The 24,628-nt window shown below is 38.5% G+C and overlaps 6 protein-coding genes across 8 annotated transcripts in view; 2 read left to right on the forward strand and 4 right to left on the reverse strand.

Moving 5' to 3' along the window:
• Positions 1–2,234: 2,234 nt before the first annotated feature.
• LOC111797094 (putative lipase ROG1) lies at positions 2,235–6,777 on the reverse strand. 2 transcript variants are annotated; one of them, XR_002815475.1, is made up of 11 exons: positions 6,263–6,777; positions 5,925–5,992; positions 5,424–5,494; positions 5,073–5,333; positions 4,233–4,393; positions 4,076–4,131; positions 3,904–3,956; positions 3,703–3,832; positions 3,510–3,607; positions 2,661–3,423; positions 2,235–2,547 (listed from the first exon to the last, which is right to left on the reverse strand). XR_002815475.1 is itself a non-coding variant. In XM_023679990.1 (10 exons), the coding sequence occupies exons 1-10, from the start codon at positions 6,490–6,492 to the stop codon at positions 3,352–3,354; spliced, it is 1,200 nt and encodes a 399-aa protein (XP_023535758.1). In that variant the 5' UTR covers positions 6,493–6,777; the 3' UTR covers positions 2,660–3,351. The 2 variants fall into 2 exon arrangements, 1 of the variants encoding a protein (XP_023535758.1); XM_023679990.1 differs by lacking the exon at positions 2,235–2,547 and having other exon boundaries at positions 2,660–3,423.
• A 1,179-nt stretch (positions 6,778–7,956) lies between these two features.
• LOC111797390 (putative lipase ROG1) lies at positions 7,957–9,674 on the reverse strand. The gene is made up of 4 exons (XM_023680376.1): positions 9,033–9,674; positions 8,695–8,762; positions 8,194–8,264; positions 7,957–8,103 (listed from the first exon to the last, which is right to left on the reverse strand). The coding sequence occupies exons 1-4, from the start codon at positions 9,260–9,262 to the stop codon at positions 7,957–7,959; spliced, it is 516 nt and encodes a 171-aa protein (XP_023536144.1). The 5' UTR covers positions 9,263–9,674.
• A 1,485-nt stretch (positions 9,675–11,159) lies between these two features.
• LOC111796540 (glutamyl-tRNA(Gln) amidotransferase subunit C, chloroplastic/mitochondrial-like) lies at positions 11,160–14,242 on the reverse strand. The gene is made up of 5 exons (XM_023679203.1): positions 13,906–14,242; positions 13,753–13,793; positions 12,119–12,174; positions 11,467–11,518; positions 11,160–11,381 (listed from the first exon to the last, which is right to left on the reverse strand). The coding sequence occupies exons 1-5, from the start codon at positions 14,116–14,118 to the stop codon at positions 11,306–11,308; spliced, it is 438 nt and encodes a 145-aa protein (XP_023534971.1). The 5' UTR covers positions 14,119–14,242; the 3' UTR covers positions 11,160–11,305.
• Positions 14,243–14,261: 19 nt separating this feature from the next.
• On the forward strand, positions 14,262–17,042 carry LOC111796539. 2 transcript variants are annotated; one of them, XM_023679200.1, is made up of 6 exons: positions 14,262–14,402; positions 14,600–14,718; positions 14,809–14,947; positions 15,029–15,157; positions 15,248–15,338; positions 16,608–17,042. In XM_023679200.1, exons 2-6 carry the CDS (start codon positions 14,630–14,632, stop codon positions 16,775–16,777), a joined length of 618 nt encoding a protein of 205 aa, XP_023534968.1. In that variant the 5' UTR covers positions 14,262–14,402; positions 14,600–14,629; the 3' UTR covers positions 16,778–17,042. The 2 variants fall into 2 exon arrangements, with proteins under 2 accessions (XP_023534968.1, XP_023534969.1); XM_023679201.1 differs by having other exon boundaries at positions 14,301–14,402; positions 14,618–14,718.
• Positions 17,043–17,372: 330 nt separating this feature from the next.
• On the forward strand, positions 17,373–20,285 carry LOC111797214 (serine/threonine-protein kinase Aurora-1-like). The gene is made up of 9 exons (XM_023680164.1): positions 17,373–17,515; positions 18,113–18,232; positions 18,413–18,559; positions 18,666–18,761; positions 19,093–19,188; positions 19,275–19,371; positions 19,536–19,653; positions 19,777–19,849; positions 19,944–20,285. The coding sequence occupies exons 1-9, from the start codon at positions 17,480–17,482 to the stop codon at positions 20,043–20,045; spliced, it is 885 nt and encodes a 294-aa protein (XP_023535932.1). The 5' UTR covers positions 17,373–17,479; the 3' UTR covers positions 20,046–20,285.
• An 826-nt stretch (positions 20,286–21,111) lies between these two features.
• The window catches only part of LOC111796469 (endoribonuclease YBEY, chloroplastic), a gene marked incomplete in the record, with an annotated part of 7,009 nt that continues 3,492 nt past the window's right edge, over positions 21,112–24,628 (reverse strand). The window contains 8 exon segments of the mRNA XM_023679093.1: positions 21,112–21,592; positions 21,668–21,856; positions 22,022–22,072; positions 22,572–22,691; positions 23,019–23,090; positions 24,005–24,097; positions 24,249–24,349; positions 24,431–24,499. Coding sequence (XP_023534861.1) covers positions 21,425–21,592; positions 21,668–21,856; positions 22,022–22,072; positions 22,572–22,691; positions 23,019–23,090; positions 24,005–24,097; positions 24,249–24,349; positions 24,431–24,499 — 863 coding nt within the window.

A 24,628-nucleotide genomic window follows, 5' to 3' on the forward strand; every position in this document is an offset into this window, starting at 1 on the left:
CTGAGCTGGAACCCCCAGGGCTCCGATTCTCTAATAACGTGGACCTGTGTACGGACGCCACGCCACTCACACTCCACACACGTGCTTTCTGAAATTTCTCTATTTCTTTTTCTTTTTCTTTTTTAAAAAAGAAAATTAAAGTTACTCTTTAAAATGTTTTATTTTAATTCCTTACCCTTTTTACGACGGTGGTTGATGCTGGTCGGTTCAGTCCGATTGTGGCCTCCGTTTGATTCGAATTCCTCGACGTATTCGCCTTGAGGTTCGCCGTCTTCTCCAACATTACCAGTAATCTCTCTCTATCTCTCTCTCGTGAAAAATCTCAGTCATCCATTAATTTAGGTTCTGCAAATTCATGTTGAAAGTGTGCATTGTCTTTCTCTTGCATCTAGAAGAATGAATCTAGTTTTGTTATCTCTGTGGTACTCCCGTGAGTAATTGAGTTCCACCGAAATCAATATTCGTAGTACGCCTTTTATGACGCTGACGATGTGTTATCACGGACTGGAGTAGTTGCTCTGTGTTTCGATCCGTGACCCAGGCCAAGACCTAGTGGTTGATTTTTTGTTGTTAGAATGCTGGATGATTTTTTTGTCTCATTCTAGGTTAAGCGGGAAAACCGACGAAATTTTTAGGTTTCTTATTATTATCGTGTTTCTTTATAGATAGTGGAATTTGTAAATTGGAACCTGAATTACTTTTTTGAAGTGTCTTATCTTGAGCATACTGGCTAATCAATTCTTAAGCCTGGAGAATGAGCTCAATCAGATTCTTAGGTTCTGGTTTTTGAACATTCAATTACTTGGTTAATCTAATCTACAATTCCGTTGCTCATTTAACACACTAGTATCAAGTTTTCTCCAATTTTGGGATTATGGAATTCTCCATCTTCTCATAACATCATGCCATGCGTTTATCCGTTTTGATTATAAAATCTTGAACGGACGTTTATCGATGAGGAGACGATTCACAACTCACCATATGTTCATTAGCAGAATTCTCCTGAAGTTTCCCATTTTTCCAATGTTCTTTGGGTATTTTGTTCTGTTTCATTGTATTGTAGATGTTAAATTATTACTAATTAAGAAACTTTACCCACGATTTTATGATTAGTTTATTCATTTAGATTATTTCTAAACTTTTTTCACTGTGAGCTCAAACTTTACTTTGATTAATGAAGTTCGAAGTGATAATTTTAGGTACCTTTTGGTAACTGTTCATGCCATTATCTTAGGCATGCTTAATCCTGAATATTTTTCTCTCTTGCTGTCTTTTGTGATAGTGACTGAAGTTCATTGAAGGAGTGAGGACTCTCCTAGCTTCCCTTTCTTGACGTTCATCTATGCTTTGGGGCATTTCTTAACCGAATACTTGATATATCATGCCATGTCCATTGCAAATCTGATGACTGTTGGCATTTTTGCAGGTACGATTGCTAGAATTAAATTCATCAGAGATTGAGTTGGGTTTGGACTTTGACACCTTTGGCTTTTGCTCTATGGTCTATTCTCCTCTGGTATTTTTAAATCTTGAACTAAAACAGAATGTTTATCGCAAGAATTTACCTGTCTGATCCTATATACTGCTATCAAATCTTATGTAACTTGTATAAAGCCTGGTATTCTTCCTTATGATACGATAATATAAATTTATTGGCTATTTCAGTCAATAGATATGTTCCCCTTCATGGTATTGCTTCTATAGTGAAATATCATATTTGTTACTCAACAGGAGAAAAACTAATGCTTGTTGTTTTTAGCCTTTCGATTTTGCTGTCAAACTTTGATTAAACATAGGTACATCAATTATATGGATGCTGCTTCAGTGGAATGTACACCAAAGAATTCACCCCAAACATTCTTAATATGAGTAGATGCCCAAGTTTGATCAGGGGACGAACTCTGCTAGATTAGCTTCGGAAACAATCTAGACCTTCAAAATCATTGTCTACCTGATACGTTTTAACCTGCTTTAGTTGGTTCAGTATAATGTGCTGTTAATGCTGGCGTTCTTCTTGCTTGTACTGAAAATGTAAGAGACTTTTTTCTTTTTCTTTCGGAAGGCGGCTGTATTCTAGCATTTGAATGTTTCCCGAGATTCATGCTCTTACAATTTAATTCCTGTTAAATTTCTGACATGATCTATCCCCTTTGCTGCTGCTATCAAGATGTCCATCCCCGAGACATCCATTTATTTTTACAACTAAGAGAGAATTTAAAAATTGTATTTCAAACTTTCATCAAATAGTGTTATTAAGAGTCAACAGATCTTGAATATGTATTAAAGCATTATTAAAGAGTAGCCATGCAGAATGATTTCTGCTGTCAGTACGCTAAACTACAAACCGGCTTGAAAGCAAGGATTTTGCTTTAGTTGGTGTCTTGAACTGTTTTTCTCTCTTTTATTCAGTATGGTTACATGCATCGCTCGTGGGACAACAAGGATGGAATTGGCTAGCGGAATTGACAGGTGGACCCTCCTCCCACAGTAGCATGGTGGATCGATCATATGGAGGTTGTCATTTCCACCATCTTTTCCAAACTTATCCTGTAAGTCAATTTCAATGTTTTAGTGCTCAGAATGATGGATGTGATATCCACAAGTAAATCTATCCACGCAGTCAAAGAAAAAAAATATGCACTTGATTTGAAATCACTCACCTTGGTTGCTTCGTGCAGCTGAGCTTTGCTTTGCCAGGTAACCTGTTCTATCTCTGAAAAGGACCAACTATGCACTCCCATGCGGACAAAACACAATGGTATGAGGACGAGCAAGTGGAAATAAACATGTATCTGCGCCAAAAGGAGCAATCATCTGTTCTATCTCTGAAAAGGACCAACCATGCACTCCCATGCGCTGCATACTATTCTCACCATAGCACTTTTTGCTCAACTTTAATGGGTTTGATCTCCATTGGCGGAAACTGGTAAGAGTCTAGGAGAATACAGTTCTTATAAAAAACAGAGGCTACAGCTTCCAGAGCTAAATTTCTTTTGAACATTAATTCTATGCTGCTATTGTATTTTACACCACAAACTCATGACAATGCTAATGCTTCAAAGCCTTCTAACACAAAATTGATTGCTTCACTTGCAGTAGTAGGAATTATAAGTCAAATACTGCTACTTTCCTTCTTGATGGATGCACAGTGCCATTCCTGATTGTGAGTCGATTCCCTTCATTATCCCAATGATTATTTTTTTGAGCTAAACAATACAATTATGAAGCTGATATTCAATCCAATTCAGGCTAAGTACAGATGTTATTAGGAACGATCAACCCAAAGCAAAACCAGGCGTCCTTCCCTACCGAAGCTCGAAATCAATGGTCAATAATTCAATTCGTCACATGCTACAAGAGAAAATTATCAATCATATGTTGGATCACACAGGCCCCATCAGAATTGACTCTGTACCTGTTGACCTGAAATAAACATACAATGTGAACTTATTACTCGAGAACAAAGTCCGAATTGAATCTAGTTCTGTGTATCCCAGATAAAATCTTGCCTGAATGGTAAGATGTGCATTATTTCTTTGTTTACTTCTGTGGAAGTCAACATCGACCCGCTCCCAGCCCACGCTTGATAGACGTTTGATCATTTCTTCTACAATGATCACAATAAGATTACTAAAATGTCAAAAATGCTCAAAACTAACAATCTGTAAGCTTCAAATAGGCAACTATTAATAGAATGCTGACCTTCCACCTCAGTTTTCTTGAATCTATTGGCTTTGGCCCCAGTCAACACATATAATTGAGGACTGCAAACTTTTGGGGTTTCAACATTTACAATGTATGGATATTTGCCATCTCCTGATAAACCTTTGAGCTAATAAGTAAAAACCCAGTGAGAAAGTAGTTCAAAGTCTACCAAGAAAACTTCAATATGTTCAAATTTACCTTCGGCAACTCCGTGCGACGCCTTATAGAAGACGTACTCCACCCAACAACGTCTGTATTTAGTGTCAAGATTTATACATAAACAGACAGACGCCTTATAGAATAATTGGGAAGGAAGCATTGAAGAATTCTAATACGAAAATAGGCAAGTAGAGAAACAATGACAGGATACTATCGTAACGCATATTAGCATACGTAACACGCCGCCTAAACGACTGCAAAGCAGATCTGCAAGAAAGAACCATAATAATATTACAGGTCAAGATGAGAACCTCTAGAATCAGACAAGAAAGTGTTGCAAACTTAGAACTCAAAAACAGTGGACTCACAAGAATTTGAGATCTTCATGATCGCCAGCCATGTGAAGAAGAAGGGGGCAGTTTCCACTGTCCTTGTCAAGTAAAAATAAATGTCTCCCAGTTCTACCAAATAAATATGATGTGCAAATAGCCACTTTTTCCAGGGCATAAAATCCACAACACATAGGGACCTGAAAATCAAAGAGGGAGAGTACTTGGTATCATAGCAGCCTATATTTGGCCACAATTTCAAGACACAATGCCGACGCTCGAAATTTTTCTATCACAATATCAAATTATGACGGTAACAGTCCAAGTCCACTGCGGACAGATATTGTCCTTTTTGGGCTTTTCCTTGCGGGTTTTCCCTCAAGATTTTTAAAACGTGTCTGCTAGGGAGAGGAGGTTTCCACACCCTTATAAACAATGTTTCGTTTTCCTCCCCAACCGATGTGGGATCTCATAATCTACCCCCCTTCGGGTCCCAGCGTTCTCGCTGGCACTCATTTCCTTGTCCAATCGATGTGGGACCCCGGGCCCAGCGTCCTTGTTTGCATCACCTCGCGTCCACCCCTTTCGAGGCTCAACTTCCTCGCTGGAACATTGCCCGGTGTCTGGCTCTGATAACATTTGTGTAACGACCCAAGCCCACTGCTATCAGAAATGGTCCTCTTTGGGTTTTCCCTTTCGAACTTCCCCTCAAGGTTATTAAAACACGTCTACTAAGAAGAGGTTTCCATATCTTTATAAGGAATGTTTCGTTATCCTCCCCAACTATAATGTGAGATCTCATAACGACAGAAGTAGCATAAAGGACATTTAAGCATAAAAAGCAAGAATAGCTAAAGAACACATTGATTGATTATTCACCTGTTTATGCCCTCTTGAACCAAGATGTGGGGTTGCAAATGTTATAAAATTAATTGGTTCCAGCCCTGCAATTTTCTCTTTAAACTCCTCGCCATTGCTTTGATCTCTAGACCCATGTTTGTTATACTCTCCATTCACTTGGACATCTTCTTTTTGCTCATAAAGCTTTGCAATGGCATACCTTGCTATCAATCCGCCTAATGAATGGCATATGAAGGAGAGCTTTTGAACATTTGGATGTCTCTTGATAACCAACAAAATCTGAACACAAAACAGATTCAAGGTTGTCATATGAACAAGAAATCAAATGAATATGGAAATACAAACTTAGTTTTGAAGATGATGGCTTACCTCTTCTGCCAGTCTTCCTCCCATCACGTCAACGCCATCAAGTGTCAATGTCGAGTAATTACGTTTACTGCCTGCAAATAACAAGACATTGTATTCATACAAGAAGCTTGGTACAGTATGAACACAAACATTGTAACAGCCCAAGTCCACCACTAGTAGATATTGTCCATTTCAGCCCGTTACGTATGCTAGATAGAGGTTTGTTCTCGCTGTCAAACTGATGTGGGACCTCACAATTCACTTCCCTTGGGGACCCAGCGTTCTCGCTGGCACACCGGCACTATCCGTGTTTGGCTCTAATACCATTTGTAACAACCCAAACCCACCGCTAGTAGATATTGTCCACTTTGACCCGTTGCGTATCGCTCTCGGCCTCATAATTTTAAAACGCTCTACTCAAGAGAAGTTCATTCCTATCTCTAACCGATGTGGGATCTCACAAAGGTATTCAGACAAACTTAATTGTTCGAAATAAAAGAATATCGAACTTAAAAGACTCACAATGAACAATGATATCTTCAGGATACGTCTTCAAAAACTCCTCCGCTGCATATTCCCAATCTTTGGCACTGACCCAAAAAGGAACAACAAATCGTCAATACAAATACCAAACGCCATGGATTTGGCTAAAAACTACTGGAAATAGAACGGTACGACCCACCATTGATGAACAGATAATTCGTTGATCAACCAATTCATTATAGTAACAATCAAAAACAGGTACAGAAACAGATATCCACACAAATGCAAAATCAAAATACTGATTGGGAAAAAATCAAGACTGATGAACATGAACATGAACAGCAACCGAAATAAATCTCATAAGAAAATGGAGTAACCTGCCAACGAGACCATTAACCATTATGAGGAGATGTGTGGGCTTCCGACGCTCCCCATCGCCATTGACGACCTCCATATCGAAGTTTCCTTCCTCGTCCTGTTGCACTCTGAAACATCCGAATCCGATCTTACGTAGGTAAAACGATTCCATACGAATTCCATTCTTCTTCTTATTCGCATTTCTCGTCTCATTCAAAACATCCGGAGTTTCCGACTCCATCGAAGCCATAAGCAAACGCCAGAAGATTCAGCAAATGAAGAGGAATAGAACTGTGCTAAAGTGGTGCCGTTGATGATCGAAGAGCGGGATGAAGGCGGAGAGTGGTTGAAGAAGTTATACGGAAAATGGTGAAAACAGTGCCGGACCGCCGCGATCCCACCGTCAATCAGTGACGGGCCATTACCATGGTGCACTGAATCTGCAAGAACACGAAGATACAGAGATCTCCATTTTGTATTACGCCTCAGATTCTGCGTTTTCCCGATCTCCTCCACAACCGCAACCACTCTCACACCGATTCACCATTTCATTTCTAAAGCAACTTCGAATTTGAAGTCGAAGTCAAGCGACGAGTGGATTTGTCGGCTTCTCTTTGTTTTTGGGATTTCAAATCAAATGGGGTCGCATAAAAAGTAGAAACAGAGCACCGCCAATCTCATGGGTGGTGACTGATTCAGACGTTCATCGAAATCACATCTTCTTCTTCAATCATTGGGCGACACGTATCAGAATACGGAATCTGAGGATGAACTCGAAACAGATAATTGCCAACCCAATAATAATAATAACAACAACATTGCCATATGCAAATTGCAAATCCTTTTGGGCCTTTTCAAGCTCGTATGAATTCAAGCTCCGCCTAATCTTTGCTTGTTTGCTAATTAATACGTCAAACCCGCATTACTTAAAGTTAATTGCTTATTTTATTACTAATTCTTGCGCATTTCAAACGTCTTCCGAATTAATTATGACAAAGTTAGGATTTGATACTAAAGAATAAAAAGTTTCAATTTTTCAAACTTAAATAATCAAATAATAAAATTTCAAAGTTTATGGTAAATTTTGAATATTCCCTAATAATTTAATTTAATTCTTTTTTTTCTAAACGTTTTTTTTTTCATAAACCATGCAAAGTGTTTGTTGGATCCTTTAAATATTATTTTGATTTGAAAAAAAAGTTTATTTCAATTAAATAATTTATTTGGTTTTTTTTTTTAATTTTTAATTTTATTATTATTATTAACTTCTAGAACTACGCCAGGTTGGACCCAGAACTGCCCTACCCTGACCGACCACCTGCATCTGCCCCGATATTCCTCGCTCATTTTCAACTTTTATTATTATTATTATTATTTGTCTTTTTTTAGATATTATTTTTCTCCTAAATGGCAGGTGGGATAATTATACGATGTATAATAAAATAAAATCTAATTTTATTTATTTACTCCCAATTACCTTATCATGAATTTTCATTTTTTTAAAAAAATATTAGAATTTTTAATTAAATAAGACTCGATTTTTAAAATATTTAAAAATAAGAAGCTTCTTCTCACTGATCATGAGTAGAAGCTTCTTCTCACTGATCATGAGGAGAAAAATTCACCGTAATTGACTCGATTAATTTCCTTTGAAATGATAATCTCACAAGTTAAATTATAGGTCTTCTAAAAAAATAATAATATATTTAGAAGTTTAAGACTTATACTCTCCATTCACTTGGACATCTTCTTTTTGCTCATAAAGCTTTGCAATGGCATACCTTGCTATCAATCCGCCTAATGAATGGCATATGAAGGAGAGCTTTTGAACATTTGGATGTCTCTTGATAACCAACAAAATCTGAACACAAAACAGATTCAAGGTTGTCATATGAACAAGAAATCAAATGAATATGGAAATACAAACTTAGTTTTGAAGATGATGGCATGCCTCTTCTGCCAGTCTTCCTCCCATCACGTCAACGCCATCAAGTGTCAATGTCGAGTAATTACGTTTACTGCCTGCAAATAACAAGACATTGTATTCATACAAGAAGCTTGGTATAGTATGAACACAAACATTGTAACAGCCCAAGTCCACTACTAGCAGATATTGTTCATTTCAGCCCATTACGTATGCTAGATAGAGGTTTGTTCTCGCTGTCAAACTGATGTGGGACCTCACAATTCACTCCCTTTGGGACCCAGCGTTCTCGCTGGTACACCGACACTACCCAGTGTTTGGCTCTAATACCATTTGTAACAACCCAAACCCACCGCTAGTAGATATTGTCCACTTTGACCCGTTGCGTATCGCTCTCGGCCTCATAATTTTAAAACGCTCTACTCAAGAGAAGTTCATTCCTATCTCTAACCGATGTGGGATCTCACAAAGGTATTCAGACAAACTTAATTGTTCGAAATAAAAGAATATCGAACTTAAAAGACTCACAATGAACAATGATATCTTCAGGATACGTCTTCAAAAACTCCTCCGCTGCATATTCCCAATCTTTGGCACTGACCCAAAAAGGAACAACAAATCGTCAATACAAATACCAAACGCCATGGATTTGGCTAAAAACTACTGGAAGTAGAATGGTACGACCCACCATTGATGAACAGATAATTCGTTGATCAACCAATTCATTATAGTAACAATCAAAAACAGGTACAGAAACAGATATCCACACAAATGCAAAATCAAAATACTGATTGGGAAAAAATCAAGACTGATGAACATGAACATGAACAGCAACCGAAATAAATCTCATAAGAAAATGGAGTAACCTGCCAACGAGACCATTAACCATTATGAGGAGATGTGTGGGCTTCCGACGCTCCCCATCGCCATTGACGACCTCCATATCGAAGTTTCCTTCTTCGTCCTGTTGCACTCTGAAACATCCGAATCCGATCTTACGTAGGTAAAACGATTCCATACGAATTCCATTCTTCTTCTTATTCGCATTTCTCGTCTCATTCAAAACATCCGGAGTTTCCGACTCCATCGAAGCCATAAGCAAACGCCAGAAGATTCAGCAAATGAAGAGGAATAGAACTGTGCTAAAGTGGTGCCGTTGATGATCGAAGAGCGGGATGAAGGCGGAGAGTGGTTGAAGAAGTTATACGGAAAATGGTGAAAACAGTGCCGGACCGTCGCGATCCCACCGTCAATCAGTGACGGGCCATTACCATGGTGCACTGAATCTGCAAGAACACGAAGATACAGAGATCTCCATTTTGTATTACGCCTCAGATTCTGAGTTTTCCCGATCTCCTCCACAACCGCAACCACTCTCACACCGATTCACCATTTCATTTCTAAAGCAACTCCGAATTTGAAGTCGAATTCAAGCGACGAGTGGGTTTGTCGGCTTCTCTTTGTTTTTGGGATTTCAAATCAAATGGGGTCGCATAAAAGTAGAAACAGAGCACCGCCAATCTCATGGGTGGTGACTGATTCAGACGTTCATCGAAATCACATCTTCTTCTTCAATCATTGGGCGACACGTATGAGAATACGGAATCTGAGGATGAACTCGAAACAGATAATTGCCAACCCAATAATAATAATAACAACAACATTGCCATATGCAAATTGCAAATCCTTTTGGGCCTTTTCAAGCTCGTATGAATTCAAGCTCCGCCTAATCTTTGCTTGTTTGCTAATTAATACGTCAAACCCGCATTACTTAAAGTTAATTGCTTATTTTATTACTAATTCTTGCGCATTTCAAACGTCTTCCGAATTAATTATGACAAAGTTAGGATTTGATACTAAAGAATAAAAAGTTTCAATTTTTCAAACTTAAATAATCAAATAATAAAATTTCAAAGTTTATGGTAAATTTTGAATATTCCCTAATAATTTAATTTAATTCTTTTTTTTCTAAACGTTTTTTTTTTCATAAACCATGCAAAGTGTTTGTTGGATCCTTTAAATATTATTTTGATTTGAAAAAAAAGTTATTTCAATTAAATAATTTATTTGGTTTTTTTTTTATTTTTTTTTATTTTTTTTATTTTATTTTTATCATACTATAAACTTCTAGAACTACGCCAGGTGGGACCCAGAACTGCCCTACCCTGACCGACCACACCTGCATCTGCCCCGATATTCCTCGCTAATTTTCAACTTTTATTATTATTATTTGTCTTTTTTTAGATATTATTTTTCTCCTAAATGGCAGGTGGGATAATTATACGATGTCTATTAAAATAAAATCTAATTTTATTTATTTACTCCCAATTACCTTATCATGAATTTTCATTATTTTAAAAAAATATTAGAATTTAATTAAATAAGCCTTAGATTTTTTAAATATTTGAAAATAAGAAGCTTCTTCTCACGGATCATGAGTAGAAAAATTCACCACAATTGACTCGATCAATTTCCTTTGAAATGATAATCTCATGAGTTAAATTATAGGTCTCCTAAAAAAATAATAATATATTTAGGAGTTTAAGACGACCCGTTATAAGAAACTTGGCGTGCACGACATTCGATGCTGAGTTGACTGTAGATTAACAGCAAGTTCTTGATTATTTTATTGACGCCATCTCCATGAGATTTCTTAATTTAATGTTTCAAATATATGATTAAATATATATAATTATTATCCTATGGTGAGGCTAAATTAAGCTGAATCTGTCACCATCATCTCTTCAAGGAGAGTTCATAAGCTCAACAATGAGGACAGATTCCTAAGTTATGGATAAACATCTTATGTGACAACAAGAATGTGGGGGTAATTAGCTCCTTAACTAGAGTGGGAGCGTGAGATCCCACGTCGGTTGAAGAGAGGAACGAAATATTTTTTACAAGGGGTGTGAAAACCTCTCCTTAAAAGACGCGTTTTAAAAACAAGTCTGAAAGGGAAAGTCTAAAGAGAACGCTATCTGCTAGCGATGGGCTTGATGATTACACGGATTGAACTAAGATTAAGATTAATGGATGAATAATTCGAATTGTAATTCAGATATCATTTAGTAACCTATAGAAAAACTAATCCATAAGATGTTGAAGAACATGGCATTAATGAATGAGCTAACCTTAGCAACTAGTCCTTATTGAGAACTTTAGGAACTTTGATATACGGCTCATCAAAGGCTGGAACTGCGCGAATCATGGCCTCTCTGGTGTCAACAAAATAGTGGAAGTTATGGCCAAAGCTTCCTGCTAAATGTTGGGATAGCCCAAGTTGCAAAATAACCAGGTTACCTGTTTTCAAATGTTTCAGGAGCGTCATTCCGCTGATTGACACCTCCAGTATCTGTAAATAGTTGCAAAATTAGTACTAGTTTTTGCTGCACTACAATTGTTTGCCTATCCTGTTCACAAAAGATAACTTGAAAGTGCAGCAAAAAACTACCATCGTTTGACTTGTACGATTTGAAGCCAACACTTGAAAGTGAGAAACAATCGAAGGCATCGTAACACGAGAGCTTAGGAGGTATTAATGACCCTTATTTTCCTTCCTAAGATTCAAAATACATGCATAATAATAAGATCATGAGATTTTATTGTAGGCTGAGGAGACCGAGACTCAAGTCGATGTAGAAGGAAATTATGCTCGAGATAGTTGTGAAAAAGAATGGTAAAATGGTATTAGAGTTAGGCACCGAGTTGTGTGCTTGCGAGGACGTTAGGCTCCCAAGGGGGTGGATTGTGAGATCCCACATCGATTGGATAGGGGAACAAAACATTATTTATAAGGGTGTAGAAACCTCTCTCTAATAGATGCATTTTAAAATCATGAGACTGACGGTGATATGTAATGGTTAAAACGGATAATATCTCTGCAGACTGTTACAGGTATTATGGTATGGTGGAAGAAGAACAACAAACAAGTTGCAAAATGATTGACGATCACCTGCTCTAATGGAAGGTTCCATACTTTGAAGATCAACCGTCTGGAGCTGCCCAAACCTGAAACATAAAGTTATCATATTGAAGTAAATGGAAACCAAAGGGTACAACAGCCGAGGGAATTGAGTCGACAGAATGAACAATTTCATAGGAAAAATGGAAGCTGCAACGGAAAAAGTCCATGGAACTTCATTGCTAAAGGTAGTCAGAGGATGAAGGTGGTTTTGAATGTTAAGGTGGATAATGGCGTCTCTATTTCTTTTGGGACAGATCAATGGACACCTCACGACCTCTAAAGGAGAAATTTTCCAAAATTTCCAACTCACTAATTTTGCCTCCTCCCTTGTTTAGTCCTCCCTTGTTTGGATCGCTAGAAGGTGTCTAACAACTCAAACCCACCGCTAGCAAATATTATTCACTTCGGTCCATTACGTATCATCGTTAGTCTCACAGTTTTAAAACGTGTTTGTTAGGAAGAGGTTTCCACGTCCTTGTAAAGAACGTTTCGTTTTCCTCTCCAACCAAGGTGGGATCTCACGACGTAAAGGAAAGGAACAGCTGATTCATTCTTCTGAAAAGTGTTTGAATTCAATAGTAAAGGGCTATTCACTGTTGGAGTTTGGATTCTAATTGCCTCCTCTTCCAACCTTCCTGTTTCCCTTAATGATAAAGGAGATGCGGTGGCGTCCCTTCAAAGCCGTTCATTAAGGTTATTTAGAGGAAGGAGGAGTCTGAAAAGGTGAGATTTTAGGAATGAACCCAGCTCATGGGGGCTTGCATTCTGCAAAGGTTCAAAAAAGGAACCCCACGTTCTCTCTTCTCTCAAGCTAGTGCATCTTCGTAAGAAAGATAAAGAAAATTGTTGTCATCTCTCCCTACATTGTCCTTTCTCCAAAAAAAAAAAAAAAAAAAAAATATGGAATTCTCTTGTAGACACTTTTGATTTGTTCAAGTCCTTCCCAATGAAGCTTCCCACCGCATTCAATCATGGGAATCCGTTTAAGTGAGGTCCCATATTGGTTGGAGAGGAGAACGAAACACTTCTTATAAGGGTGTAAAAATTTCTCGCTAACAGATGTGTTTCAAAAACTTTGAGGGGAAACCCAAGAGAACAATATTTGCTAGCGGTGGGTTTGAGCTGGTATAAATGATATTAGAGCCAAATATCGAGCGGTGTGCCAGCAAGTACTCTGGCCCCAAGGAGGGTGGATCGTGAGGTCCCACGTTGGTTGGAGAGGAGAATGAAACATTTTTTATAAGAGTGTGGAAACCTATCTCTAAAAGACTAGTCTTGGGAAGCCCAAAACGGAAAGAAAATATCTATTAGCCGTGGGTGGGCTGTTATAAATGATATTAGAGCCAGACACCGAGCGATGTGTCAGAGGACGCAAGAGCCCCGTGTTCTTCTCATTCTCATCCTTGGTAAAGACAGTATAACTCTCAAGTAAACCAAACAAATTATGGAGAACAACATTTTACAACCTCTAGGTGAAGATCCCTTCAATGTTTAGGACCTAACAAGCAGTTATCCCATCATAATTTACATAGAGACCTGACCAAGATACCATTGTATTTCAAGATCTGCTAGTTTATGAGAGTTTGTGTATGTATGCGTAGGCGAGGGAAAGATGAACTTACCAGTCAACAACTTGTCCAATTTTAGGCGCCAATTCTTCTACCTGCATTACACAATCAAGAGAACACAAACCCGAAAGTAAGAAGCAAATGTTACTCGATTCAAAAAATTGAATAAACAGAAGCAAAAATGGACGAGGGGAGAGCCTCGCATACCTCACCGGGAGTGAGAGAAATTCGAGCTGTTTCAGCTAAACGGAGGACATCGGGAGGTTGAAGAGAGGCCATAATTCCTAAAGCAGTCGAACATTTTCGGATTCTGATGTTAGAAACAGATGGCGAATGCAAGCCGCTAGAGATGAAGATTCGCCGCTTTAACGATGAAAATGATGAAGCTCCTTTGAGCACAGGAAGAGATTTGCTTCCCATTCCAATCGTTAATGGCGGAAAATGGAGCCTATCGCCAAAATTTTATTATTTTATATTAGAAATTTCAAAATTATATATATATATATATTTTTTTTATTAAATTAGTTAAAATTTTAATTTAATTTTTATAACTAAAATTTTCAACCAACTGAGCCCTAATTTTCAGTTATCTGCTTCAGCATCTCGGTCGATATTCACCTCCCGCTCACCGTCGTCTCTCGGCGCCTCAGGCTCGCAGCTTTGGTTCCCTCGTCTGGATTTTTCCGGTTCTCCTCTTCAAACAAGTGAGATTGAAGTTTTATGATCTTTCAAATTTCCATTTCTTCAAGTTTATGCGTTGTTCTAGTCTAATTTTGGATTGATGTTGGGAATGATCGATATTTTGGTATATTGGTTGTGCTTTAATAGTATCGAATTATGTTTTCTTTGTGGCTAAACTAAACGATTTGATTCTCCTTCCTCCACCGATCCGAATGAACAGAAATTTGTACTGTGGCAGCTTAGGGAACAAATGTGTCATTCACTCGAGCGATTTCTATTTGTTCTTTTTCACGTTCTTGTCATCATTATGAAATGGCCGAGTTTCTGCCTGAGTAGTATGTGAGTATCACGAAAACTCTTGATTACACATTCAGACATACATTTCCTTTCATTTTAGTTAATTGTATTGGCTTCTACATGATTTTCTAGGGTCGACAGTAAAATTTTGAATGTTGGAGAGGAGCTGTGGAGGGAAACATTACCATTACAAATGGGTTCTCGCCTGTATCATCTTCAAGGACTTAAACCTGATATGTGGTATGAAGTGAAGATATCATACCCGGGCTCTGTATGTGTTTTTTTCTGTCCTCTTGAAGTTGAATTCTTTTAAAATCTCCTTCTGAGATTGTCTCATTCAAGGAAATAATAGATGCCTGCCAGCTTCTCGTTAGAACTGAAGAGAGACTTGACAAGCCCTGTTGATAAGAAGAGCAGAAAACTACTCGATACTGAAAAGCTTATTTTTAAGGCAGAAAGCATGAACTTGCAGGGAGATCAGGTTGTCTTCTGCCCTTATTAGTTTAGGCGAATGATTGTAGACTTTGATTGATAAATTTGTTAAAGTTTCAAACTTACAGTTCTGAAACAGGTTGATACACATGTATTGGTCTCTGTGATTTCCGAGGGAGTTGTTGCCTTACCGTCCGCCCGGGAAAGGGATTCGATCATCTTCAATATAGGTATCTTCATATGCTTTTGAGCATCTTATCAATTTTCTTCTTTCCAGACTTGTTAAAGGAAGTCATACATGGGTAGGATAAAAACTTTAGATCAACTAAAATTTTCTAGTTGAAGCATCGTTGGTGGTTTACAGTCCCAAGAGTTGTTTAATCTCATTTGCAGGACATTAGCTAGTAATGCTTCTGGTGTCAATTCAAAAGATGGTATGGAATTGTCCTGACACGAGAGTTCATGGAAAGAATAGCTTAAATTAAAGCATATGAAACGGAAAATAACTGATCCCATACATGATTTAAGAACCAAACATTTATTTCCCATTACTTGCTCAGAAAATATCTGTAATAGCCCAAGCTCACCGCTAGTAGATATTGTTTGCTTTAGCCCGTTACATATCGATGTCAACTTCATAGTTTGCTTTAGCCCGTTACGTATCGATGTCAACTTCACAGTTTTAAAACGCGTCTATTAGAGAGAGGTTTCCACACCCTATAAGGAATGTTTCGTTCTCCTCTCCAACCGATGTGGAATCTCATGATTCACCCTCCTTGGCAGCCAGCATCCTCGCTGGCTCACCGCTCGGTGTCTGGCTCTGATACCATTTGTAACATCCAAGCAGATATTATTCTCTTTGGGTTTTTCCTTCCCGGCTTCCCCTTAAAGTTTTAAAACATGTCTGTTAGGGAAAGGTTTCCACACCCTTATAAGAAATGTTTCGTTTTCTTCTCCAACCGATGTGGGATCTCACAATCCACCTCCTTGAGGGCCCAGCATCCTCGCTGGCACATCGCTAGATGTCTAGCTCTAATACCATTTGTAACAGCCCAAACCCACTGCTAGTAGATATTATCCGCTTTGGGCCATTACGTATTGCCGTTAGCTACACGATTTTAAAACGCGTATATTAGAGAGAGGTTTCCACACCCTGTTACAATATCTAATGTCCCGACTGCTGAAAAGAGCTCCTGGTTAAACCAACTTTAAGAAAAAGAAATCTGTAGTTGTTCTTACATTGTTGACAAGTGTGCTAAAAAGAAGAGTACAAGAAGGGGATGGAGGGTAGGATGGCTCATCCTAGGAGGGTACGTAGTCAATTCCATTTTTTGTTATTCTTGTTTAGGGGTATGTACTTAATTGTTGGTTTACTGTTAACGTCCAAAACCTGTTACCTCTTGCCCCTTTCATATGCTGGAGTCATATCAGTCTGCTTGCTTGACAGCAACATTTAACACCTCATTTCTTAGTATGATAGTTTCTGGCTTTTGTGACAGTTTGTGACGAACTACTTATCGGCATCCCGCAGGAAGCTTGGGGGGTTGGAGGGTTGGTTATAATCTGCTTGATATTGGCATTCATAATCCCATCTTTTCTACCCTCATGGCTGCTACGGACCAACCAAACCCAAGGACCAGGAAACCATCATGCATCCAAGAGTTCTTAAGTAATTGGTATGCAACAGTTCTAAGGCTATAGCAGGATGGAGCTCAGTTATTGTAGAGTGCCAAGCTGCCTGCCTGCCCTTATCTCACAAGGATTTCCTCATCACATCGTGAGAAGGAAAAGGAAAATATGCAAGCTTTTTGCCCATTAACAAGCTTTTGGTTCCCTTTTGTTTCCTTTTGAAATCTGAGTCAAGCTCATGTCGACTCGTTACGACAATTTATTGATTTTTATGTTCTATGTTGTCAAGGTGCGATTTTCACGAGCCTCGTCTCTTTCAGTAGAAATGGGTTGTAAATGGTATTTTAGTGGCAAGTCGTAGATTAATATCATGACTTCGACAAATTCTTATAATACCGAATGAAAATTTAAACTTTATCACTTAGAAAAAGTAAAAATTTCGTTTAAATTGAAAGAATAATATTTTTTTTAAACAAAGTTTTGTAACATTTTGGACCGTTACATGGAGGGTATTTTCATCCTAAATCATGTGTCGTTGGTGTACTACATTAATTCCAATATTATTTTAAATACTTCACTGAGCTTCACATGCCACGTGGCAACGCATTCGAATTCGACCGTTGCCGCGCTCGATGCCTTTTTCTTACACCCCCATTTGGCGTCCTTTGTCTTCCTCGTTTCTCTCTGTCTCTTCTCTCGCCAATTCGATCTGCTCTCTGTTGTCTCCCTCCCTCTCGTTCAGATGGCGGTCGCTGCAGAAAACCAACCCCAGGAGAAGGTAAAGCGACGGAAATTTGTTATAGCATGTTTCTGATCGTGATTTTTGTGGTTTCGCTTTCGTTTGTTCTTCCAAGATTAGGATTGAATCATTCAATTTGTTTATCTTTCTCTCTTCTCACGACGAGGTTCATGNAGAAATAATTTTTTTTTCTAATTTCTGACGTGCTTATGAACACGATTAAATCTCCGCTTCTGAATTCTTGTACTATCTTTTGATATCATGGTGGAAATTGAATACTGTGGATGTCTTCTGGTTTTAATTTCATTTTAATGGAGTTCTTCGGTNTGATATCATGGTGGGAATTGAATACTGTCGATGTCTTCTGGTTTTAATTTCATTTTAATGGAGTTCTTCGGNTTGATATCATGGTGGAAATTGAATACTGTGGATGTCTTCTGGTTTTAATTTCATTTTAATGGAGTTCTTCGGTTTATACTAACACGGACTATCGATGATAGTTTGTGAGTTTGTAGCAAGGAAACCAGCTAATTAGGGTTTCAAATTATCTTGTAGCAGTTGACTTTTTTTTTTTTTCCAGGAACGTCGATCGTTTTTTGAAAATTATTGGAATTTGAATGTTAAATGTTTTCGCAGATCACTACCACGGAGGCCTCTGCTGTCGAAAAGAGAAGATGGACGCTTAACGACTTTGACATCGGGAAGCCTCTCGGAAGAGGGAAATTCGGTCATGTGTATCTGGCTAGGGAAAAGAGGGTTCGTCTTACTCTCTCAACCTTACTTGTCCTGTGATTAAAATCGTAAATGTTTAGAGAGTTGTTACCCTGAGAAGATCATTTATCTTGCTTGCAAGTGTTAGGGAATTATACAGTCGGTTGCACCATTTTCCTCTCGTAATTTGTGAGAGCTTACTTGATTTCCATGGATTCCAAACAGAGTAATCAAATTGTGGCGCTGAAAGTTTTATTCAAGAGTCAGTTACAACAGTCGCAGGTTGAGCACCAGCTTCGTCGGGAAGTTGAAATACAGAGTCATCTTAGACACTCCAACATTCTGCGCCTTTATGGATACTTCTACGATCAAGTATTTCATATCTCTGAAAGTTTCTTCTATAAATCAAGTAATTTAAAAAATTCACTCTGCTACATTCAGCCACTGACCTTCCCCCTCTTAAATGTTGTGGCTGCAGAAACGGATTTATTTGGTATTGGAATATGCTCCCAAAGGTGAGCTTTACAAGGAACTACAGAAGTGCAAGTACTTCAGTGAGAGACGTGCTGCTACTGTAAGTTCCTCTCCTCTTTGCCCAGGTTTTGGTTCCACCTACCTGAACTTTCCGACGTAGTAGAGGTTTTTCTCAGTGAAGTAGGTTTTAAATTTCAATANATTTTCCGACAAAGTAGAGGTTTTTCTCAGTGAAGTAGGTTTTAAATTTCAATATTGTGTACTGAAACAGATATAACATTAGGACAATAAGCAAGTAATTTGCAATGTTGTTATGTACGCTAAATCTGATTTTGTAATGATGTTTTAAATTTATGGTCATGAGGCAGTACATTGCGTCGTTGGCTCGAGCACTCNTATAATGATGTTTTAAATTCATGGTCATGAGGCAGTACATTGCGTCGTTGGCTCGAGCACTCATTTACTGTCATGGAAAACATGTAATCCACAGAGACATCAAACCAGAAAATCTTCTAATTGGTGCTCAGGTGTGGTTTCATTGAATCTATAGGTTCTTGGTCCTTGATGTTAGATTCTCTCTTTGGGACTAAGTAATGAGGCTTTCCTGACGCAGGGTGAACTCAAGATCGCTGATTTTGGATGGTCGGTGCACACGTTTAACCGTAGGCGGACTATGTGTGGGACACTGGATTATCTGTCTCCTGAAATGGGTATGTATATTGAGACCGGACATCACAATTACTTGTCTTTTCTTCTGAAGCTACATTTTGCCAGTTGAAGTAGAGTGAGGGAATCTCAAAATGGGAGATAGAGAATATTAGTAATTCTAAATTCCGTTCACTGTTTTTGCTTTAATGCTTATTGTTCTCGACAGTGGAGAGTGTGGAACACGATGCAAGTGTGGATATCTGGAGTCTTGGTGTCCTGTGCTATGAGTTTCTCTATGGGGTACCCCCATTTGAGGCTAAGGAACACTCTGACACGTACAGGAGGTAGATTTGATGGAAATTTTATATCTCTGATCTTTTGGGCCTTGCTGATTATAGTTTAAACTTCTCTGTGGGGTAGAGATCTCTCTCCATGGTTGATATAGTTTTATGTGACCGTGCCTGCAGAATTATGCAAGTTGATTTGAAGTTTCCTCCAAGACCAATCATTTCTTCAACTGCAAAGGACCTTATCAGTCAGGTATTATAGCGTTATTAAGCCTTGCTGATATACTCAATAATCTTTGGCGTATTGAACGAACTGTGTTTGCTTTTATTGTTTGTTATCTGTGTAGATGCTTGTCAAGGAGTGCTCTCAACGGCTACCACTACACAAAGTTCTCGAACACCCTTGGATTGTCCAAAATTCAGAGCCCTCTGGTGTATATAAGAGTTGATCGGCCTCGATAATGATCTCCATTACTTGTATTGTCGGTGTTGTTTGAACTTCTCTGAGAGATTGTAAGCAGTAATCGATAATGTCCATTCAATTCTCACCCCATTTGTTTTCCCAATTCTTCCTCTTCTCTGGTCTTCAACATATGTTGTGTCTATATACAAACAAACTGGTAACTTGCCAAGCAAAATCTTGCGATTTGCTGCAATGCTATGCTCTTCAATACAGTTGCTTTCTACTATGGTTGGATTTGGACCTCTAACTTTGTGGCTCTGAGAACTTATGGTTACCCTCTTCTCTCTAATAACTAATCAAAGTGTTTCATGAAAACAACATCATTCAACCATTCCATTAAAGAACTAATGTGCAATACAATCGCAAGCCACCTTAGTACAAATCTACCAGATTCCTAACGATCAGGTTTGATTAGCAGCCATATGGTCACAAAACAGTGGACTTTTTGGCCTTAGCGCACCTGGGCAAGGCCCGCGCAGGCCTTTGAACACAGTAGTGAAGGGTGTTTTCATCTGGGATTGAAGCATCAGGCAAGTACCAGCTGGTTATTGAAGTAAGCAAGCGTACTGTGCCAAGCAGTGTGTTGAGCGAAGGCTTGAGAAGAGCATTGCAGGCAGAGATGTTTGGAGAAGATGGTGATTGAAGATGAGAACAGAACGGTGCACGATGTCATGGGGCGAGGAAACAGCAATGAGATGGGGATCCATGGAGGGGATTGGGGAGCAAAGAGTTGAGCTTGGATTTCAAAAAGTTGACGCATTGAAAGCTGGACAGTGTTAGAAATCACAACTCTCCACAATAATTCGATATTCTCCACTTTGAGCATAAACTCTCATAGTTTTGCTTTTGGTTTCCCAAAAGGCCTCATATTCCTTATAAACTCATGATCATCCTCTAAATTAGCTAACGTGGGACTCCCTCCCAACAATCCTCAACAAATACATTGTAGCAAAAGGTGGATGATCTTTTCGTGAAGAGCCACCTCAATGATCAGGTGAATTGGCAGCCGGAGTGGGCGTGAAACATGTCCTAACGACGAGTCTCCTTAAGCATGTAAGAACAGAAGTTTATTCATTTGAAAATAAGAGGATACAATGTTTAAGCCAGCTCCGGACTACTAAAAAGAATATGGGATTAATAGTAATTCAACACAATGACATTCTGTGTATGGAGATAAAACATCAAAAGGCTAAGCTAATAACTTATGTCTCCCTACTAAAAGGCAAAAATCTTGACTCTCTTAGTTTGGCTTGGTCGAGAGAGAAAAATAATAAGAATATGTTGAAGGGCAGAATTTGCATCCTTCAATCACAATAATTGACTGTGTAATCATCAGATCATAAGCTTCTCAAAGCCCCATTGTGTCTAGAATGCATATCTGTATATGACCTCTGCAACACCATCTTCATCATTGCTGGGACCAATTAAGTTAGCAACAGCCTTTGTTTTCTCTGCTCCATTGCTCATAGCAATTCCAAGAGATGCCAATTCCAGCATCTCAATGTCATTTTCCCCATCTCCAATAGCCATTACCTACAGAATTCAAGCAGGTTAAGGTCCAAGAAAGACACTTTGGATGAGGCGCTTTAGGGAAGAATTTTAGCTTACCTCCTCGGAAGAAACTCCCAAATGATCGAGCAACAATTTTACTCCGCTACCTTTCGAGGTTCCGCAGGGGACGATCTCAAGCATATCTGGTACAGCCTGAACAACCGAGGCGTGCTCCCCTGATGCCTCTGACCAGTATGGTCGAAGAACGCGTGAAACTCCCTCGGCAGTGTCCAAGAAAAGAAGTTTCTGTATGAGTTCACATGTTAAAATAAGTCATATGATTGCTATGGGAACCAATGCTGGGCTTATTCACACATTTTGATAGAAAGTATGCTTTGATGCTCAATCGTTCCTCATTTCTTTCTTTACTAATGCACAAATGAGAGGGAGGCATCTCAGTCGAGAGCTTACCTGTATTTCAGCTGCAGCCAAAAGATTATCAACCGAGGACATCACCTCTGCCTGTAATACATAATCAATCAACATTCAAATCGAATTGGCTAAACAATTCAGTTCTCAGTAGTTAGCCATGTAAACTGAATAATCAGGAATTCTGCTTTCGTTTTTACCAGAGAAATCCGGACCATAAAATTTTTGCCTCACTTTATCATTACTGACTGAAAGGCTAGAAATATATCTCCTTTCGACAGAAAGAGAATGAACGTTAATTTTATCTTGATCCTTGTAGAGTGAAAAAGGGACTACTCTGCATCCGTACGAACCTCCTAATAATATCTATAAATGACTTGTTTTTTATAAGAGATGGACATTATTATATGTAAATTCAGGTGCATGGTATACATCAGTACTCTAATGCATTTCTCCATCTGAGTTAGAATAAATATGTTTTCGAACCCTCTCTTTTAAATTAAGAAGGTATGTTACCACGCGAATCTCAAGTACAAATATCATATTTACTGCATAAAAGACTTAAAACCACGACAAAAATATGTTCAAGTACCTTGGGCTCATGGTATATAGTGTGCAATGCATCAGTAAGTGGATGATCAAATAGAGTTAAGCAACGGCCTTCACCAAATGCAATCAGAGGAACATTCTTCTCTAAAGAATAAAGGCATGCCTGCACTTCAACAAACACGAATTTAGATATCATTAACAAGCATCTTGTGTTAAAAAGCCTTTTCCTTTGTTAGGTTTGTTAGTTAACTGTTCATAAAACTATCATTATTTTCTGTGATTCTTACGGTTTTTAGTTTCAAACCATACTTAAAAGAGAGGAACGCTAGCTGAATCATTTTCTTTGGCAAGCATCACTACATGGATACATCTATTGTAGAATGTTTTGTGCTCGCATGGCTTTAATCCCCAAGACTCATCTTTAAAAAACTTTACTTAATCGTCATTCAAACTGCTGAGTAGTACGTACAGCAAACAGCACGAGACGTACCTCTCTGCAGATATCTTGATCTAAGTTCCGCCTATAAATTTCCTTGCCTTGTCTGCCATAAACAAGTAGTCCCTATAACCAAGGAAGGAAAGAGAAATATATAATGCATAAGATTAAAGATGGAGAGAACATAAAAGTAAACTGAAAGTTAAAGCCAGTCTCCCAACGTATAATCCAGATCTTCCATCGCTTGATGACACAAAGATCACCATTACAAGACATAAAAGCACCTCAAGAAAATTCGTAACATATAATCAAAAGTAGCCATGTATCAACTTTAAAAAGAAACATGAAGATGTTGAGGCTTGTTTGGAGGGAGTCCCACATTGGCTAATTTAGAGGAAGATCATGGATTTATAAGTAAGGAATACATCTCCATTGGTATGAGACCTTCTAGGGAAGCCCAAAGCAAAGTCATGAGAGCTTATGCTCAAAGTGAACAATATCATACTATTGTGAAGAGTCGTGATTCCTAACATGGTATCAGAGTCATCCCCATGTCAATAGAATCCTCAACTGTCGAAAAAAGAAGTTATGAACCTCACAGATGTAGTCAAAAGTGACTAATGTGTCGAACAAAGGGTGTACTTAGTTTGAGGGCTCCAGAGAAAGGAGTCGAGTCTCGATTAAGGGGAGCTTGTTCGAGGGCTACATAGACCTTAGGGGAGGCTCTATGGTGTACTTTGTTCGAGGAGAGGATTGTTGGGAAGGAGTCCCACATTGGCTAATTTAGAGGATGATCATGGGTTTATAAGTAAGGAATACATCTCTATTGGTACNGTAGGAGTCCCACATTGATTAATTTAGAGGATGATCATGGGTTTATAAGTAAGGAATACATCTCTATTGGTACGAGGCCTTTTGAGGACGTCCAAAACAAAGACACGAGAGCTTATGCTCAAAGTGGACAATATCATACTATTGTGGAGAGTCGTGATTCCTAACCGAAAGAGAGATCAAAAAGAAAGAGGAGGAAAAATAGAAACCTGTAAGAAAACTCCTGGAGAAAATTCAGACACGGCACCATCTTTTCCAGCTAAACCAGCCTTCTCCAAAATGCTTATTACGGCTGGGCGGGCCTAGTCCATGCATTAAATCTAACCATTATTCCTTAAATTGTGAAAATAAAGCAATAGCAGACAAAAGTTATAGAACAGAACATGGAAAAAAAAAAAAAGTTGGAAAACAAGCTTAAGGTCAATATCCTAACAATCAAGCAAAATGTCATACCTTTCCAGTAGCTATAACAACTTTCACACCTCTTGACAAGGCCTCCTTCAGGGCCTTGACAGTTGTTGGAGTAATTTGACTTTTACTGTTGAGCAATGTACCTACATATAATTCATATACTTAATACAAGTCGACACCACAGGTCGTGGAATAATTTGGATTCGCCTCAAGAGGGCTCTTACCATCCATATCACAGAAAATATAGCTGAACCTTGGGCGGTAAAATCGGAGACTTCCTTCTTTTTTCCTGTCTTTAAACATGTGAATAGTAAGAACATACACAGAGAACATGGTCTTACAACATAAGAACAGTAACAAATGTACAGAACATAACACAGCTTTATTATAATCACAAAGGAATTTTGGTGCATTGGTGCAGT

Source organism: Cucurbita pepo, chromosome LG06 (assembly GCF_002806865.2).
Source record: "Cucurbita pepo subsp. pepo cultivar mu-cu-16 chromosome LG06, ASM280686v2, whole genome shotgun sequence".
In the NCBI taxonomy this organism is placed as follows: Eukaryota; Viridiplantae; Streptophyta; class Magnoliopsida; order Cucurbitales; family Cucurbitaceae; genus Cucurbita; species Cucurbita pepo.